Source organism: Loxodonta africana, chromosome 26 (assembly GCF_030014295.1).
Source record: "Loxodonta africana isolate mLoxAfr1 chromosome 26, mLoxAfr1.hap2, whole genome shotgun sequence".
NCBI classification, from domain to species: Eukaryota; Metazoa; Chordata; class Mammalia; order Proboscidea; family Elephantidae; genus Loxodonta; species Loxodonta africana.
The window spans coordinates 27,133,381-27,151,156 of record NC_087367.1 but is presented as its reverse complement, the minus strand read 5'-3'; the positions used below and the strand labels follow the sequence as shown (position 1 = coordinate 27,151,156).

At 34.9% G+C, this 17,776-nt stretch overlaps 1 protein-coding gene across 2 annotated transcripts in view; it reads right to left on the bottom strand.

Moving 5' to 3' along the window:
* Positions 1–416: 416 nt before the first annotated feature.
* The window catches only part of HEATR5B (HEAT repeat containing 5B), a 125,566-nt gene continuing 108,206 nt past the window's right edge, over positions 417–17,776 (bottom strand). For both annotated transcript variants that reach the window (XM_010595867.3, XM_003416075.4), the window contains exons 34-36: positions 8,022–8,173; positions 4,804–5,017; positions 417–1,871 (exon numbers count right to left, since the gene is read on the bottom strand). In XM_010595867.3, coding sequence (XP_010594169.1) covers positions 1,567–1,871; positions 4,804–5,017; positions 8,022–8,173 — 671 coding nt within the window. In that variant the 3' untranslated portion in view covers positions 417–1,566. The remainder of the gene's footprint in view (positions 1,872–4,803; positions 5,018–8,021; positions 8,174–17,776) is intronic.

Here is a 17,776-nt window from a genome sequence, read left to right as displayed (position 1 = left end):
ATATTATTCAGACATAAAAGGAATGAGGTACTGATACATGCTATAACCCTACTGAATCTTGAAACAATTAGGTGTAAGAAGCCAGTCATAAAAGACCACATATTATATGACTCAATTCATATGAAATGTCCAAAATAGGAGAATCTATAGACACAGAAATTAGATTAGTGGTAGCCTAGGGCTGGGGAAATGGCATGATTGTGAGGTGATAGCTGAAGGCACAGAGTTCCTTTTTAGTATGATGAAAATATTCTAAAATATTTGATTGTGGTAATTGTTGCACAACTTTGTGAATATAATAAAAACCACTGAATTGTACACTTTAAATGGGTGAATTGTATGGTACATGAATTATACCTCAATGAAGCTGTTAAACAAACAAGAATAACTTTGGAAAAGTCTGAAAAAAAAAAACCTGTAGGAATAAAAGTCAGCGAGAAAATAGGGAGAGAAAGCACCTAATTGAGGTAGCTGAAGGAGTGATTAATGAAGAAAGGCAAGGTGAGCTGCCTATTGGCAAAGGTATGAAAGAGAATAATAAACTAGACGGCTAAATAATTATACACTTGGGAGTGGTCAGAAAGGTGACGTGCTTTTGAGAATATAGTCTATGTAACATGGTTTGGCAAAACTTGGTGTTTAAAATTTGCTAGGCCAAGTGGGAAACATTCATTTCCTCAATTGTCTACTTAACATGGTAAAATTCTCACTGCATAAGAAACTGGCAGAACTATCTCTAATTCATTTTTGTATGCCCTGCGGCAACTAGTTTGATGCCTTACACACAGTAAACCCAAATCCAATGCCGCTGAGTCGATTCCGACTCATAGCGACCCTATAGGACACACAGTAGGCTCTCAATAAATATGTGATGAACAAAACTAACCATCATAGCTAGAACTTGAAGCTCTATAATTACAAAACATAACTGAAGCCAAATTTTAGCCATTAAAAAAAGCAGAACTATTATACCACAGTTGAAACGTTTTAATGGACTTTTAAATGAGAGTTTTAATTCAATTAACAACTAAAATATACACAAGAATAATTTATTAATTTAATATGAAAGTAAAAAGATCTATCAGAAAGGTAGGGACAATCTGGGAAATGCTAAGTAAATGCTGTGACTTCTTTCATATTACATACACCACAAAACAGATGCTTTTCATTATTTTGGTAACTTAAAATTTAAATTCTGCTTATTTTTCCATTCAATTTTCTTCCTGACAGATGCTGAATTCTGACCTATGTTTTCCTGACAATATCGACAGACTTATCCAACTACATGATACAATTATGTTTTCAGCATTTAAATTTAGAAACTATGGCTCAGTGTCTAAAAAATAAATTAATTAATAAAAGAGAAATGTTACTAGGAGAAAAATGAAAACAAATTTACCACATGATAAAAATAATTACTCCTCAAAATCAGTAAGTGGTGTGAGCATTATTTCGCTTAGCACACTTGGAAGCACTATATTAAAATGGACTTAAAGCATGGAATGATACAGTGGCTATCACTAAGTGCTAGCTAACAATGTAAATAAAAATGAATGGAAGAGAAAATTAAAAAAAACTTGTTTTTAGCTTAATTGTTGGAGCAGAGTATGTGGCCGGGGCTGGCTGCCGGGCAGCTGCTTTAGCCTTGCTAGCTTGGCTCGCTCGCACGGCAGTTTCCAGACGCACTTTCAACTCAGGAGCCGCCCCCATTACTGTCTTGAAAGCATGTGGATACAGAGGTCCAATATGCATTAAATTCTGGAGTGCAAACTCATGAAGATCTTTGGAGGTTGTACTTGCTGAGGCAAAAGAAACTTCATCCAGCAGGTACGAGATCAACGTTGGAACTAAAAGAGCAAGTAACTGTACTCCTGTAAATGCAAAAATAATGTATGAAGAACCTGAATATCACAAATTTAATTTTAAAGCTAGGCAACTACAATGGTAGTTTGAATTATAAAAAAATGTAAGTAAACATGCACAATCTGAGATCTCAATGATAATTCATAATTAATATTAAACATTTACCAAAAGGAGAGGCTATTAGGGCTGGAGACAAGGTTTGTTAGTATTGTGTATTTTACATTTACGTTAATTTGTTTTATTAAAAAAATACTGGTCAAAAGGTTAAAAAGGAATAAAACATTAAAACTGTCAACTGGCAGAATGTATTTTGAGAGAAAGATTATCTAATTTTAAAGGGCATTCCAGAACAGGGAGGCTGAAGTATGAATAGAAACCTGGTGAGCATCTATTTATCATTATTTAACTAGAACTAGATATTCCCTTCTTTTTCGATAGAAAAGCAATACAATAGTTGTCTCATTTCATCATTCCAAAAACTCCACAGTTAGTGAGGAAAAATCCCTCAAAAATAAAGGAATATATAAAATTGAAAGCTAAACAAACAAAAACCATGTCTGGCTGACATAAATTTCAAGCCCTAAAAATGATTTATTTAGAAGCTTAATCTCCTTTTGCTAGTCTCTTTGTTCATGCCCACATTAACAAATTCATCCTGAAATATAAACAGCATTAAAGCTGATTTTTCTAAAAAAAAAAAAAACCCAAAAACCTATGTTCTTTTATAATCAATGTTGAGAATAATGCTTTCTCTACTTTTAATTGGAAACCCTGATGGTGTAGTGGTTAAGTGTTACAGCTGCTAACCAAAAGGTTCGCAGTTCAAATCCTGCAGGTGCTCCCTGGAAACCCTACGGGGCAGTTCTACTCTGCCCTATATGGTCGCTATGAATCGGAACTGATTCGATGGCAATGGATTTGGCTTGATTTCCTACCTTTAATTTACACTAATTTTTGTAAATTAAATGACAACAGATAGAATTAAAGCCCAGGCTGTAAGGGGGCAGGAGCATCTGAAACAGAATGTGGGATATAAGATTTACTAATGTCACCAATTTACTAATACCACCAGGAAACCCTGGTGGTGTAGTGGTTAAGATATAGCTCATTAATACTTAATATTACAGATTGGTCTGGTAACGAGTTAAAATTACAGTTCTTTTGGTTATTTTATGCTTGAAATTAATTAACTCTTACTTGGAATAAGGTCATTTCATGGACATTGCTAAAGCCTAATTATTAAAAAAAAATTATTAAACTATTTAATTTCATAAATAATATATAAATATATTCTTACTGGTAAAAAATAAAAACAATACAGAATTATTAAAAAAAAAAAAAGGTACATGACTTGCTTCCCTACTTGTCCTCATACTAAGTTTAATTCTAAATCAGGGCACCTGTTCAGGAACTGATCCCAAGGGTCGACACAACTCAAATGTGTATGAGACGCTGACAACGCAAAAAGCAGTAAATTTAGTGCTGAGACTGTAAAATGAGTAAGATTTGGCCCTTATTTTTATATAGTTTATAACCAACTGAGTAAAATAATACAGATAAAATTATGTTGAGTTCCCAAAGATAGACCATGATGTCAGTCATAAAATTTTTAGCAGATAATCTATTAACATCAAATTTCAACTGAACAACTGCTTCACAGCAGCTCTTCTTCCCCACTTTCCCAGTGCTGGCACTGGTTCCGCGCTTCCTCCAGGCAACACAGCAACCATTGGCTCTTCTTTTTTTCTTGCTCCCTATAACCAGGTATTCATTAAGTCAGATTAATTTTTTTTTTTACAGTCACTTCTGCATTCTTTTCTTTTACTATCACAATTCAGGATTATTACTATGACAGCACTGGGTTTTTTTTTTTTTTTTGGAGAGTTATGGAAACCCTGGTGGCATAGTGGTTAAGTGCTATGGCTGCTAACTGAAAGGTCAGCAGTTCGAATCTGCCAGGCAGGCATTCCTTGGAAACTCTATGGGGCAGTTCTACTCTGCCCTATGGGGTTGCTATGAGTCGGAATCGACTTGACGGCAGTGGTTTTTTTTTTTTTTTTTTAGGAGAGTTATTGCAATAACTTTAAAATCTCTGTCTCCTTTCATAGTTCCTGCAAATTTTTGCAAGAGAAGAGAAAAAAAATTTTGATAGGGAAAAAACCGATATAAGTTTTACCTGAAGAGCGATCTGGCAATATACGTTAAAAGCTTTTAAAATATGCATTTCCTTCGACCTAGTAATTTCACTTTTAGGAATTTATCTGATGGAAATGATAAAAAATGTGTGTAAAGATTTCTGTACTAGGATGTTCATCTCAGAATTTTTATGATCTCGAATCACTGAAAATAGCTTAATCATAAGTTACTAGTTTAAAAAGAACAGTCTCTTTGCAGTAATTAAAAATTACATTTTAAACACAAATATTAGATTGTGATGAAATCAAGACTGAAGTAGATAACAAAGAGAAGTAGGCATTAAGCTGTATAAGTCTCTAGTTAAATGTGGTAGCTAGTTTTTCATTAAATGAAAAATAATAATTAAAAATTTCAAAATTTGAGGTATTTTTAATAATGATTTTGTTATTAATATTAATCTAGTTATATTTGTTATAAAGCGTTACACCTCTACTAAGACCAGAATGTTTTTAAATAAATCTATTAGAGATTGATATTTTTGCTAGTTCTTAAACAGTGCATTCATAGAAAATAAAAAAATCAGTGTACTGAAAGTCATTAGTAACTAATTTTAACTTCCTGCTTATAAAAATATAAATCAACTCAGAACACTATGTTACTAACACACACAAAAACACTAAGCTTTCAGACAGTAAACACTCCTTAGTCAACTTACTGTTGCAAAGCCTGTGTCTAACATCAAACAAGATTTGTATAATACAGATCTTCATTTTAGACTATTGGCTTTTTTAAGGAAATACTTACTGTTCTGTTCTTCACCAAGAGCAACCAATGTTTCAAGTACTTTGATTCCTTCCTGAACAGCTACAAGTTCAGTGTTACTGGTTGGTCTGTTTCTTTCAACAGCTTTTAGCTTTTCAACCACTATTGGAGCTAATGAATGGATATATGGAGTTGAAAGGGCACGATTGGAATGCTGGAAGACTGAGAGGAGAAGCTGGTAACATTTGGCTTGAACCTATATAAGAAAACCATTTTATTCATTAACATGCATGATAGTTCTTATGTGCTCTATATCACATTGCATCTTAATATTATACTGAAAAGATACTGCAGGATGAAAAATAGAAATGTGGGATGCACTAATGTCATTTGCTGAATAGCATAATTAAGCTTTCAATAAGCTAATAATAAGTAGATAATACTAACTGAAGAGAAATTAAATAAATATAACTCAGTTACCAAATTATCATGCTTACATAATTTGCATATTTCTATAGTGTAGAAAAAATCAGAAACTAGGAATTCTAATTTCTGTTTTTTTATTCTTTTAATTTGCAATTAATTTACAAATGTCCCTCCTACTTTAGTGAAGTTAATATTTGAATGATCTCAAAGAAAGCTGTAACAACACACTGCTTAGACACCTCAAACGAATTTGGATTCCCTGGAAATGACTGCTTACACCAATTTATGCTTATCAGGTCTATAAAGTCTCAATGGCTCCACTTCTGAAAGATTTTGTTTTAATAATGACAACAACAACAAAGGAGAGAAGGTCAATCAACATATGGGACAAATAGCAGAATAAAAATGTTGCAGTGCTAGTATTAAAATACTTGTCAATTAGTGGTTATTATGGGAAAGTATCAAACAAACTTTATTAAAAACAAATGAGGCTATAAAATTTCTCATGGACTTTACCTTTGCATACAAAATGTGTTCACAATTTTAAACAAAAGCTGTTACTTTTTTAAGTTTTACAACTCAGAAGATGATTACTTGACACGTAAGTAACTTTTCATACAAATTATTCTGTAAAAATACCATCTCTCATTGATCAATTTAAGGAAAAATAAAACTTCAATTTTTATAAATGGCTACTGGATTTATGATTTTTCTGTATTATAGAACACTTATAATAAACTTGAAAAATACAGCCATGTAAAGAATTTTTAAAAATCATACACGAATCCGCCTAAATAATTTACGAGGCATCTTAAGCTTAGTATGTCCGAAACTGAACTCTTTAATTTCCCCGTCCTCAAGTCTGCTCCTCTTCAAGTGTTCCTAATTTCAATCAACAGCACTACCATTTGTTTATTTCCTCAAATCAGACACCTAGATGTCATTTTTGACATGTTCTTCACTCTTACAAACCCATGCAACTTTATCTAATCCATCGTGAAGTCTTAACTTATTCAACTACCTAAATATCTCTGGAATATATCCGTGTCTCTTCCCTGTTGTTACTACTCAAAATCAACGATAAACAGCCTCCTAACTGGTGCATCGGCATACATCCTTGACTCCTTCCAATCTTCTTCCACCATGCAGCAGTGGCCATTTAAAAAAGCAAATTTGCTATCGGTTCCCTGCCTATTGCCCTTAAAAACTAAAAAACAAACACAAAACAAAAACAAATCCACTGCCATTGAGTCGATTTTGACTCATAGTGACCCTAAAGGACAGAGTAGAACTGCCCCATAGGGTTTCCAAGGAGAGGCTGGTGAATTTGAACTGCCGACCTTTTGGTTAGTAGCTGTAGTTCTTAACCACTGCCCTACTAGAGCTCTGTCCTATTGCGCTTCAGGACAATTTTTAAAATCTTCAACATGAACTATAAGTAGGGTAACCATCCATCTTGGTTTGCTAAAAACACTGTCAATTTAGGCCTTTTATCCTTGTATAAATATTAAAAACATCTTCTTTCACTATCGAATGTGCTGGTTTAGACAAATAACTCTCACAGCCAGACAAGCCATAAAGTCATAAAGCTCTTCCATGATTTGTGCTCTCTCTGGCAGCCTTTTATAGGCTCTCCACACTCTAGACATACTAACCTTTTTTTCAGTTTCTTATTCCAGAGTCCTGTATTCTCTTAAGTCAGAGCTTTGCCCATAATATTCTGTCTGGGTAGCTCTTCCACTCGTTTTTATCTAGGTACCTCCTACTCATCCTTAGAATCAGCTTAAACATACTTTCCTTATGTGGCCTTCTCTACCACCACAGAAAAATGTAGCCCTCCTGTAGTAAGCCTCTATAACACCTTATATTTTCCCTTTATAAAACTGATTACACATCTAAAGCCTGTCTTCCCCACTAGTCTCTAAGCTCCCTGAGGGAAGGGATTATGTCTGTCTTGTTCATTGCTCTATCTTCACCATCTGGCTCAGGTCCTAGCACATAGGAGCTTTCCATTGATTTTTTTGTTTTAAGGTTTTAATAAATAGAAGATCTACATGTATACCCATGAAAAATTATAACTAAGACTTTAATCTCATGTTGATACAGCTAAAAGAACTTAAAGAATAAAAAACTAAATAGTGTGTTACATCATATTCTAAAAAAATTACTTCTTGAATCTCAGAGACAAGGGTGGTATAATTTCCTTGTTGGCTTCAACTATACATATTATGTAATCTAATATATACTATCCAATCTAAATTTTTCTTCAAGCAAGTGAAATAATTCTTTCTCTTGTTTCTGTATATATTAACATGCTAATTATTTTAATAAAGAATATGGAAGATTAATCATAATATTATCCAACAACAATTAAGAACTTTACAGACATTATTTTACATAATTCTCATAAAAATCTCATTAAGATACTATTAGAATCCTCTTTTTACAGATTGATAAAAGGAGCTCCAGTTGTTCAAGTTCACTATACTAACATGTGCTAGAGATGGAATTCAGACCCAGGCAACGTGACTGGCCATTACACGTTATTGTCTCCCTATAAAGATTACAAAATAATCCATTAGACACCTTTTAGCTCTAAATTTCTATGATGATTTGAAATATACAATTAGATCAATGTAAAAAAAAAAAAATCAATCTAGATGATATCCAATGGTGTTTAGGCCCAGTGATCTTTCTCAACTTTTCCACTTAAAAACCATACTGTAAATACTTAAGATTTGGTGGGATCACCATATTTTAATGAATCAACTTGAAAGTTTCCTGATAAAGTGGAATGTTTACCTCTATGTTTAATTTTTTTATGTGTAACTTACCCATGGGTCACATGAATTTAATGCATTTTTAAATCTGTTCATGCAGCCATTCTGTAATGACTGGACTCCTATTATTTCACTACTAGCAGACCACAGGAAGAGTGCAATTGCTGTTAGCATGCTTACTTCATCTGGCATAGGCATAGAATCTTCTGAAAATAAAAAAGAAAGCAATGTACTGTTTCGGAAATGTTTTGGAATTCCAATCACAACCACCATCCCTCCCCTGCCCCCCATATTTATAGCAGTGTGTGCCTCAATCTACTACAGTCTACAAACAATATATGAGAAGTCATCTAGTGTGGAGGAAACTGAAGGTTCTTTATTAGAAGTCTCTGTACTTTAAGTCCTTTCTCCTTGTTTTTCTAGATGATACGATACTAATTAAAAACTTTCAGGCAAAAATCCTAAAGAGAACTCTAATATGGAAAACAAAGTAAGATACAAAAAATGATATGAAAATAAAAAATTAAAAGTAATTTGACTTGTTTGGTGCGTAGACTGATCAAAACTTTCAAACCCTTGCATTCCAACAAAGTTAAATGATAATAAGATATTCTAATTTATTTAAAAAACCAGAGTAGATTTTGTTAGTGTATCACCTTTCTATTCAGTAAACTTGAAAACCTCTAATTTCCATTAAACCATAAAAAGATATCCTGTATGATTTCCTGAAGACAGTATTCTATCAATTTTAAATAATTTCTTGCTACTGTAATCATTTATTTAGGAATAGACATAACTTAACCTAATGAAAATAAAGTATGGAATTAGTTAAATTTAAGAAATACATGAAATATGTACATTTATTCTAAAGAAGAATACTAATGAACATATAAAATAAATTATCTTGTGATACCATTTCTTCGACAGCCGAACTTATCAGTACTCTAGATGTGAATATGGGCTAATTTGGTAACTTTAAACAGACAACAATAATCAGTACCTTATGAGGATTACAAACACATATATTTGTGTTGCTAACATTATCTCATAATGAGGGTACCAGCTATTCATAAAATCGGATGGGCAAAGAACAATAGCCTAGAAGTCCATTAACTGCTTGTTAAGGAAGAACAGGTTTCAGATTTGAAGGTTTTAGCCAGTATATAATAACCTGAGTCCTACATGTTAAACCTGAGAGCTCTACAGTAGGAATATTATTCTAGTATTGAATGGCGGAATGACAACAATCGCTTATACCAGAGTTTTGTGAGAAAACAATCATTTGCTTTTTAAATTATTTTAAATTATGACTTTAAGAAGATTGCAGCATCTAAATACCATCTCCACTAAAAGGAACCAAGGTCTTTTTGAGAAGTGACTAATCCCAGAACAGAGACAGGGAAAATATAAGACGAATCCATTATATCTTGGTGCCAGAAACTAAAGATGTACTCAAGAAATATGGGGACATGTCAAAATGACATAGGAGCCACCTTGAAAAGCTCCCAATGGCCAAACCTGGGACAATTTGAGTATTAAAACTGATAATAACTGTAAGGAAGCCATCAAACTAAGAAAAAGAATCATGAATCTGTTCTGATTTTAATAAATATGTAATAAAAGAAAGGCAAAAAGGAAGGTCTTCCTTTCAGTAGAATCATGAGTCAGAGCAAGGCCAAGAGCCGACTACAGAACAGACCATCAATTGCTCATATGCAAGTTCAAGTTGAAGATGAAGAAAATTAAAACAAGTCCAAGACAGCCAAAGTAAGGCCTTCAGTATCCCACCTGAATTTAGAGACCATCTAAAGAACAAATTTGATACGCTGAACACTAACGACCAAGAGCAGACAACTTGTGGTATGCCATCAAGGACATCATACGTGAAGACAGCAAAAGGTCATTAATAAGGTAGGAAAGAAAGACCAAAATGGATGTCAGAAGAGACTCCGAAACTTGCTCTTGAATGTACAGTAGCTAAAACAACTGGAAACAATGATGAAGTGAAAGGGTTGAACAGAAGATTTCAAACAGCAGCTCAAAAAGACAAAGTAAAGTATTATAATGAAATGTGCAGAGATCAGGAGTTAGAAAACCAAAACAGAAGAACATGCTTGCATTTCTCAAGCTGAAAGAACTGAAGAAAAAATTCAAGCCTCCAGTTGCAATATTGGGCAAAATATTGAACAATGCATGAAGCATCAAAAGAAGATGGAAGGGATACACAGAGTCATTGTAATAAAAAGACGTGGTCAACTTTCAACCATTTCAGGAAGTAGCATATGATCAAGAGCCAACAGTACTGAAGAAAGAAGTCCAAGTTGCATTGAAGGCACTGGCGAAAAACAAGGCTCCAGGAATTGACAGAACACCAATCAAGATGTTTCAACAAATGGATGCAGCACTGGAAGTGCTCACTCATCTATGTCAAGAAATCTGGAAGACAGCTACCTGGCCAACCGACTGGAAGTGATCCGTATTTGTGCCTATCCCAAAGAAAGTTGATCAGAAAGAATGTGGAAATTATTGAACAGTATCATTAATATAACAGAGAAGTAAAACTTTGCTTAAGATCATTCAAAAAAGGTTGCAGTAGTACATCAACAGGGAACTGCCAGAAATTCAAGCTGGATTCAGAAGACGACATGGAACAAAGGGTATCACTGTTGTTGTCAGATGGATCCTGGCTGAAAGTGGAGAATACCAGAAAGATGTTTACCTGTGTTTTACTGACTATGCAAAGGCATTCAAGTGTGTACATCATAAATTATGGATAACATTGCAAAGAATGTGAACTCCAGGACACTTAATTGTGTGCATGTGGAACTGGTACAAAGACTAAGAGGCAATTGTTTTAACAGAACGAACGGGCAAATCTGCTGCAAAAGACCTCTTTAAAGTGTTAACACGGCATGGTTTAAAATCAGCAAAGCTGTGTGGCAGGGTTGTATCCTTTCACCATTCTTACTCAATCTGTATGCTGTGCAAATAATCCAAGAAGCTGGAGTACATGAAGAAGACCTTGCCATCAGGATTGGAGGAAGACTCAGTAACAACCTGCAATATGCAGATGACACAACCTTGCTTGCTGAAAGTGAGGACTTGAAGCACTTATTCATGAAGATCAAAAACTACAGCCTTCCATTTGACAAAGTTCAACACTCATTCATGATAAAAACTCTCAGCAAAATAGGAATAGAAGGGAAATTTCTCAACATAATAAAGGGCATCTATACAAAGCCAATAGCCAACATCACCGTAAATGGAGAGAGCCTGAAAACATTCCCACTGAGATCAGCAAACAGAAAAGGATGCCCTTTATCAGCACTCTTATTTGACATTGTGCTGGAAATCCTAGCCAGAGTAATTAGGCTAGATAAAGAAATAAAGGGCATCCAGATTGGCCAGGAAGAAGTAAAAGTATCTCTATTTGCAGATGACATGATCTTATACACAGAAAACCCTAAGGAATCTTCCAGGAAACTACTGAAACTAATAGAAGAGTTCAGCAGAGTATCGGGATACAAGGTAAGCATACAAAAATCAGTTGGATTCCTCTACACCAACAAAAAGAACATCGAAGAGGAAATCACCAAATCAATGCCATCTATAGTAGCCCCCAAGAAGATAAAATACTTAGAAATAAATCTTACCAGAGATGTAAAAGACTTATACAAAGAAAACTACAGTACACTTCTGCAAGAAACCAGAAGAGACTTACATAAGCAGAAAAACATACCTTGCTCGTGGATAGGAAGACTTAACATTATAAAAATGTCTATTCTACCAAAAGCGATCTATACATTTAATGTAATTCTGATCAAAATCCCAAGGACATTCTTTAATGAGATGGAGAAACAAATCACCAATTTCATATGGAACGGAAAGAGGCCCCAGATAAATAAGGCATTACTGAAAAAGAACAAAGTGGGAGGCCTTACTTTACCTGATTTTAGAACCTATTATACCGCCACAGTAGTCAAAACAGCCTGGTACTGGTACAACAACAGATACATGGACCAATGGAACAGAATTGAGAATCCAGACATAAATCCAACCACATATAAGCAGTTTTGATATTTGACAAAGGCCCCAAAACAGTTAACTGGGGAAAAGACAGTCTTTTTAACAAAGGGTGCTGGCATAACTGGATATCCATCTGCAAAAAAATGAAACAAGACCCATACCTCATTCCATGCACAACAACTAATGCAAAATGGATCAAAAACCTAAATATAAAATCTAAAACAATAAAGATCATGGAAGAAAAAAAAAAGGGACAACGTTAGGAGGTCTAATACATGGCATAAACAGTATACAGAACATTATAAAGAATGTAGAAGAAAAACCAGATAACTGGGAGCTCCTAAAAATCAAACACCTACGCTCATCCAAAGACTTCACCAAAAGAGTAAAAAGACTACCTACAGACTGGGAGAAAGTTTTTAGCTATGACATTTCTGATCAGCGCCTATCTCTAAAATCTACATCATACGCAAAAACTCAACTGCAAAAAGACATATAACCCAATTAAAAAATGGGCAAAAGATATGAATAGACACTTCACTGAAGAAGACATTCAGGTAGCTAACAGATATGAGGAAATGTTCACGATCATTAGCCATTACAGAAATGCAGATCAAAACTACAATGAGATTTCATCTCACTCCAACAAAGCTGGCATTAATCCAAAAAAAACACAAAATCATAAATGTTGGAGAGGCTGTGGAAAGATTGGAAAACTTCTACACTGCTGGTGGGAATGTCAAATGGTACAACCACTTTGGAAATCGATTTGGCGCTTCCTTAAAAAGCTAGAAATAGAACAGCACACGATCCAGCAATCCCACTCCTTGGAATATATCCTAGAGAAATAAGAGCCTTTACATGAACAGATATATGCATACCCATGTTTATCGCAGCACTGTTTACAACAGCAAAAAAATGGAAGCAACCAAGGTGCCCATCAACGGATGAATGGATAAATTATGGTATATTCACACAATGGATTACTACGCACCAATAAAGAACAGTGAGGAATCTGTGAAACATTTCATAACGTGGAGGAACCTGGAAGGCATTATGCTGAGTGAAATTAGTCAGTTGCAAAAGGACAAATATTATATAAAACCACTATTGTAAGAACAGGAGAAATAGTTTAAACTGAGAAGAAAACATTCTTTCGTGGTTATGAGAAGGGGGGAGGGAGGGAGGGTGGGAGAGGGGTATTCACTAATTAGATAGTAGATAAGAACTACTTTAGGTGAAGGGAAAGACAGCACACAGTACAGGGGAGGTCAGCACAGTTGGACTAAACCAAAAGCAGTTTCCTGAATAAACTGCTTCGAAGGCCAGCATAGCAGGGGCAGGGGTCTGGGGATCATGGTTTCAGGGGACATCTAAGTCAATTGGTAAAATAAAATCTATCAAGAAAACATTCTGCATCCCACTTTGAAGAGTGGCATCTGGGGTCTTAAATGCTAGCAAGCAGCCATCTAAGATGCATCAATTGGTCTCAACCCACCTGGATCAAAGGAGAATGAAGAACAGCAAGGACACAAGGTGATTACGAGCCCAAGAGACAGAAAAGGCCACACGAACCAGCGACTACATCATCCTGAGACCAGAAGAACTAGATGGTACCCGGCTACAGCCGATGACACCCCTGACAGGGAACACAACAGAGAACCCCTGAGGGAGCAGGAGAGCAGTGGGATGCAGGCCCCAAAATCTCTTATGACCAGACTTAATGGTCTGAGACTAGAAGGACCCCTGTGGTCATGGCTCCCAGACCTTCTGTTGGCCCAGGACAGGAACCATTCCCGAAGTCAACTCTTTAGACATGGAAAGGACTGGACAATGGGTTGGAGAGGGATGCTGGTGAGGAGTGAGCTTCTTGGATCAGGTGAACACTTGAGACCATGTCGGCATCTCCTGCCTGGAGGGGAGATGAGAGGGTGGAGGGGGTTAGAAGCTGGCGAAATGGGACACCAAAAGAGAGAGTGGAGGGAGAGACCGGGTTGTCTCATTAGGGAGAGAGTAATCGGGAGTGTGTAGCAAGGTGTATATGGGTTTTTGTCTGAGAGACTGACTTGATTTGTAAACTTTCGCTTAAAGCACAATAAAAATTATTAAAAAAAAAAAACTACAGCGTTCAGTATGGATTACACCTCAACATAAAAAAAACAAATATCCTCACAACTGGGCCAATAAGGAACATCATGATAAACGGAGAAAAGATTGAAGTTGTCGAGGATTCCATTTTACTTGGGTCAACAAATCAACACCCATGCAAGCATCAGTCAGGAAATCAGACACATTGCATTGGGCAAATCTGCTGCAAAAGGCCCCTGTAAAGTATTAATAAGCAAAGATGTTACTTTGAGGGCTAAGGTGTACCTGACCCAAGGTATGGTGTTTTCAGTTGCCTCAGATGCATGCAAAAGTTGGACAATGAATAAGGAAGACTGAAGACTTGATACATTTGTATTATGGTGTTGGCAAAGAATACTGAATATACCATGGACTGTCAGAAGAACAAACAAATCTGTCTTGGAAGAAGTAAAGCCACAATGCTCCTTAGAAAGGAGGATGGTGAGACTCTGTCTTATGTACTTTGGATATGTTATCAGGAGGGGCTGGTCCCTGGTGAAAGACAGCATGCTTGGTAGAGGGTCATCGAAAAAGAGCAAGATGCTCAGTCAGATGGATTGACACAGTGGCTGGAACAATGCTTAAAAATTGTGAGGATGGTGCAGGTCCAGGCAGTGTTTCTTTCTGTTGTACACAGAGTTGCTATGAGTTTGAATCAACTCAATGGCACCTAACAAAAAGTAAGGTTTCCCTTTCAGTAGAATGTCAGCTAATAAATGTAAAAGGATAAATAAATGTAGATGTTAGAAAATTATCATTTTGAAAGCATCATAGCAGTAACTCATTCTGGCAGCAAGTGTCAATGGATGTTAAAACCACTAAGTGAAGGTTTAATGGGGAACAGAGAATTGACACAGCTTCAAACCATCTCTCTACAGATTACTTATTAATTATAAAAGAGAAAAATGGCAACTTTAGAGGGAAGAAACATGGAAAACATCTGCTTCAACAAGTTATTAAAGTTCACATCCCTAATAATGGGATAAGGCAATATTACATGCCTCTTCTATATAATGGTCTGAGAAAGATATAACAGCACTTATGCAGAATTCCTGCAAAAATTGCCTAACTGAATCGAATCCTGAGGAAAAAAATGGGACAATTTCAAACTGAGGAACATTCTACAAAATAGCTTGTATTCTTCAAAAACACTAAATGTCATGAAAGATAAAGAAAGGCTGGGGAACTGTTCTAGAATAAAGACAACTAAGGTAATGTGACAACTAAATGCAATGCAGGATCCTGGGCTACAAACTGGGTAAGTGGGGGAAAAGAAAAAAAATCTATGAAGCTTATTATTGCAAAAACTTATAAAATTTACATAGGAACAATAATAGCATTGCATCGATGTTAAATTTCCTAAATCTGATTAATTCTTCTGTGGTATGTGAGAAGAGAACGTCCTGTTCTTAGGAGATCTGTGAAGGATTGAGGGGTGAGGGGTCATGATGATTTCAATTTATACTCGAATGGTTCAGCAAAAATCATACCGATAATATTAACAATAATAATATGTGGCTACAGAGAGAGTGGTGAATGTGCAAAATGCTAATAGTGGGTGATCTAGGAGAAGGGTACACTGGAGTTCACTATATTACTCTTGTAACTTTTTTAAAGTTTGAAACTCATTTCAAAAGCAAGGTTTTAAAAACAAACAAAATTTACAGCAACCTTAAGACTGATTCATTAACATCTGAGGAGATTTATGTACGTGTGTGTGTATACACCTATGTAAATATATAGACACAGTTTTTGTGAAAATTGTCTTTGATTTTATAATAGGAAACATCATTTTCATAATGGAAATTCCCTACTATAATACTTTTTCTTGAAAAGCAAGGAATTCTGCTTGCCTTGGTACACACATATATACCTGTGGCCTTGATCTCTGCTTTATAACTGACCATGTCTCCTGAGAATTAAGTTCTGGACAAAATATAATACTGGGCAAGCTCATTGTCTTATTATACCTTTGTCGTCATATGAATGAACTAGCTTGATAAAATATCAAAACTTTCCTTTACAATTGACAATTAAAAAATATGTAGGATAATTGACTACAGATCCCTCACAAAAAATTAAAACAATATTTATATTAAAAAGAAAATTTTAAACTATTGCTTTTTCTCGTTTTTCGTATGTATCTCTCTCTCTACGCTGGTTAACGAGGTGATGTCGAGTCAATTCTGACTCATCGCAACCCCACGTGTGTCAGAGTAGGATTGTGCTCCGCAGGGTTTTCAACGGCTGATTTTTTTAGAAGACTGATGTTTTTGAAATGCCAGGCCTTTCTCTCCAGGTGCCCTGCATGAACTCGAATTGCCAACCTTCTGGTTAACAGCCAAGTGTGTTATATATATACATAAATATGGCATCTAATGTTTCTTTAGTTTGTTAAAATCTACTTTAAAAAGCAAAATATTCAAATATTCTCTTAACATGTAAGTCATGATAAAGCTAAAATAGGTTTAGTAGCATTAATAAAACTTATTAAGCTTTTCCATTCCAAATAAGTAAAATTAGAAAAAAATTCAGATTATAAAACTATTACATATTCATTGTTTAAAATATAAAAAGGGTATGCAGAATAAGATTAAAACTTATAATTCTACCACTGTTTACTGTTAAGGTTTTGGTTTAATTACCTCTGGTATGGGTTACTCTTTACCAGTTTATTTATAAATATATGTTTTAATAAATAGAATATCCAAATGTAAATACCATCCTGTACTTTATAATTCTCCCACTGCCAGATAGTTTCAGTGATCATACATTTTCATAGTTGTAAAATTGTTGCTGTTATCTGCCTTTGAGTTGCTTCCAACTCTTGGCGGCCTTATGTCCAACAGGTCAGAAGGTGCCATCCTCACGACTGTTGATATGCTGAGCCCATTGTTGTGGATTGGGTAAATAGGCTGTAAATAACCTTAAACATAATTTTTCGATGAACAAAGTCAAAGGGTATGAATTCTTAAAGACTCCTTGTACATGCTGCAAAATTGATTCCCTGATAGTTGAAACCATTTTAAACTCTTCAGCAAAATATGAAAATGCTATTCTTCTGGTACCCACTGTAACACCGTCACATATAAAAAAAATCAGTTTAACAGGTAAAAATTTCTATTTTTTTGTTTTCATTTGCATTTCTTTGCCTACTGATGAGGCCAAATTTTTTTTATATGCTTGGTAGTCATCTCTTCCCTTTTTTACTAACTCTTGTTCTTTCCTTCTACTGGGTGTTAAAGGCTTTTCTTATAAAACCTCTTCCTATATTAATGGTATCAACTCTGACATAATATACTGTCAGTTTTTCAGCTGCCGTTTAATATAAGATGTTTTGACAGGTAGAAGTTAATTTCTTTATAGCTGAATAGACTGATGTTTTTCTCTGTGATATATTCCAATGACTTACGCTTAAACAGTCTTTTATCATTCTAAAATAAAAGATTCACCTATATTTTCTTTTTAAAAAAATTTTACATTATCATTTTAATTTATCTGGTATTTATTTTGATGCATGATAAGAGGTGTGGACCTAACTTGAATTTATTTCACAAATTGCTAAGTGACATAAATCATTTGTAGACTATTGTATAGGTTTTCATCATGCATTATATTCTCATGTGGAAAACAAATAATAAAGTCCATTTGCTGGC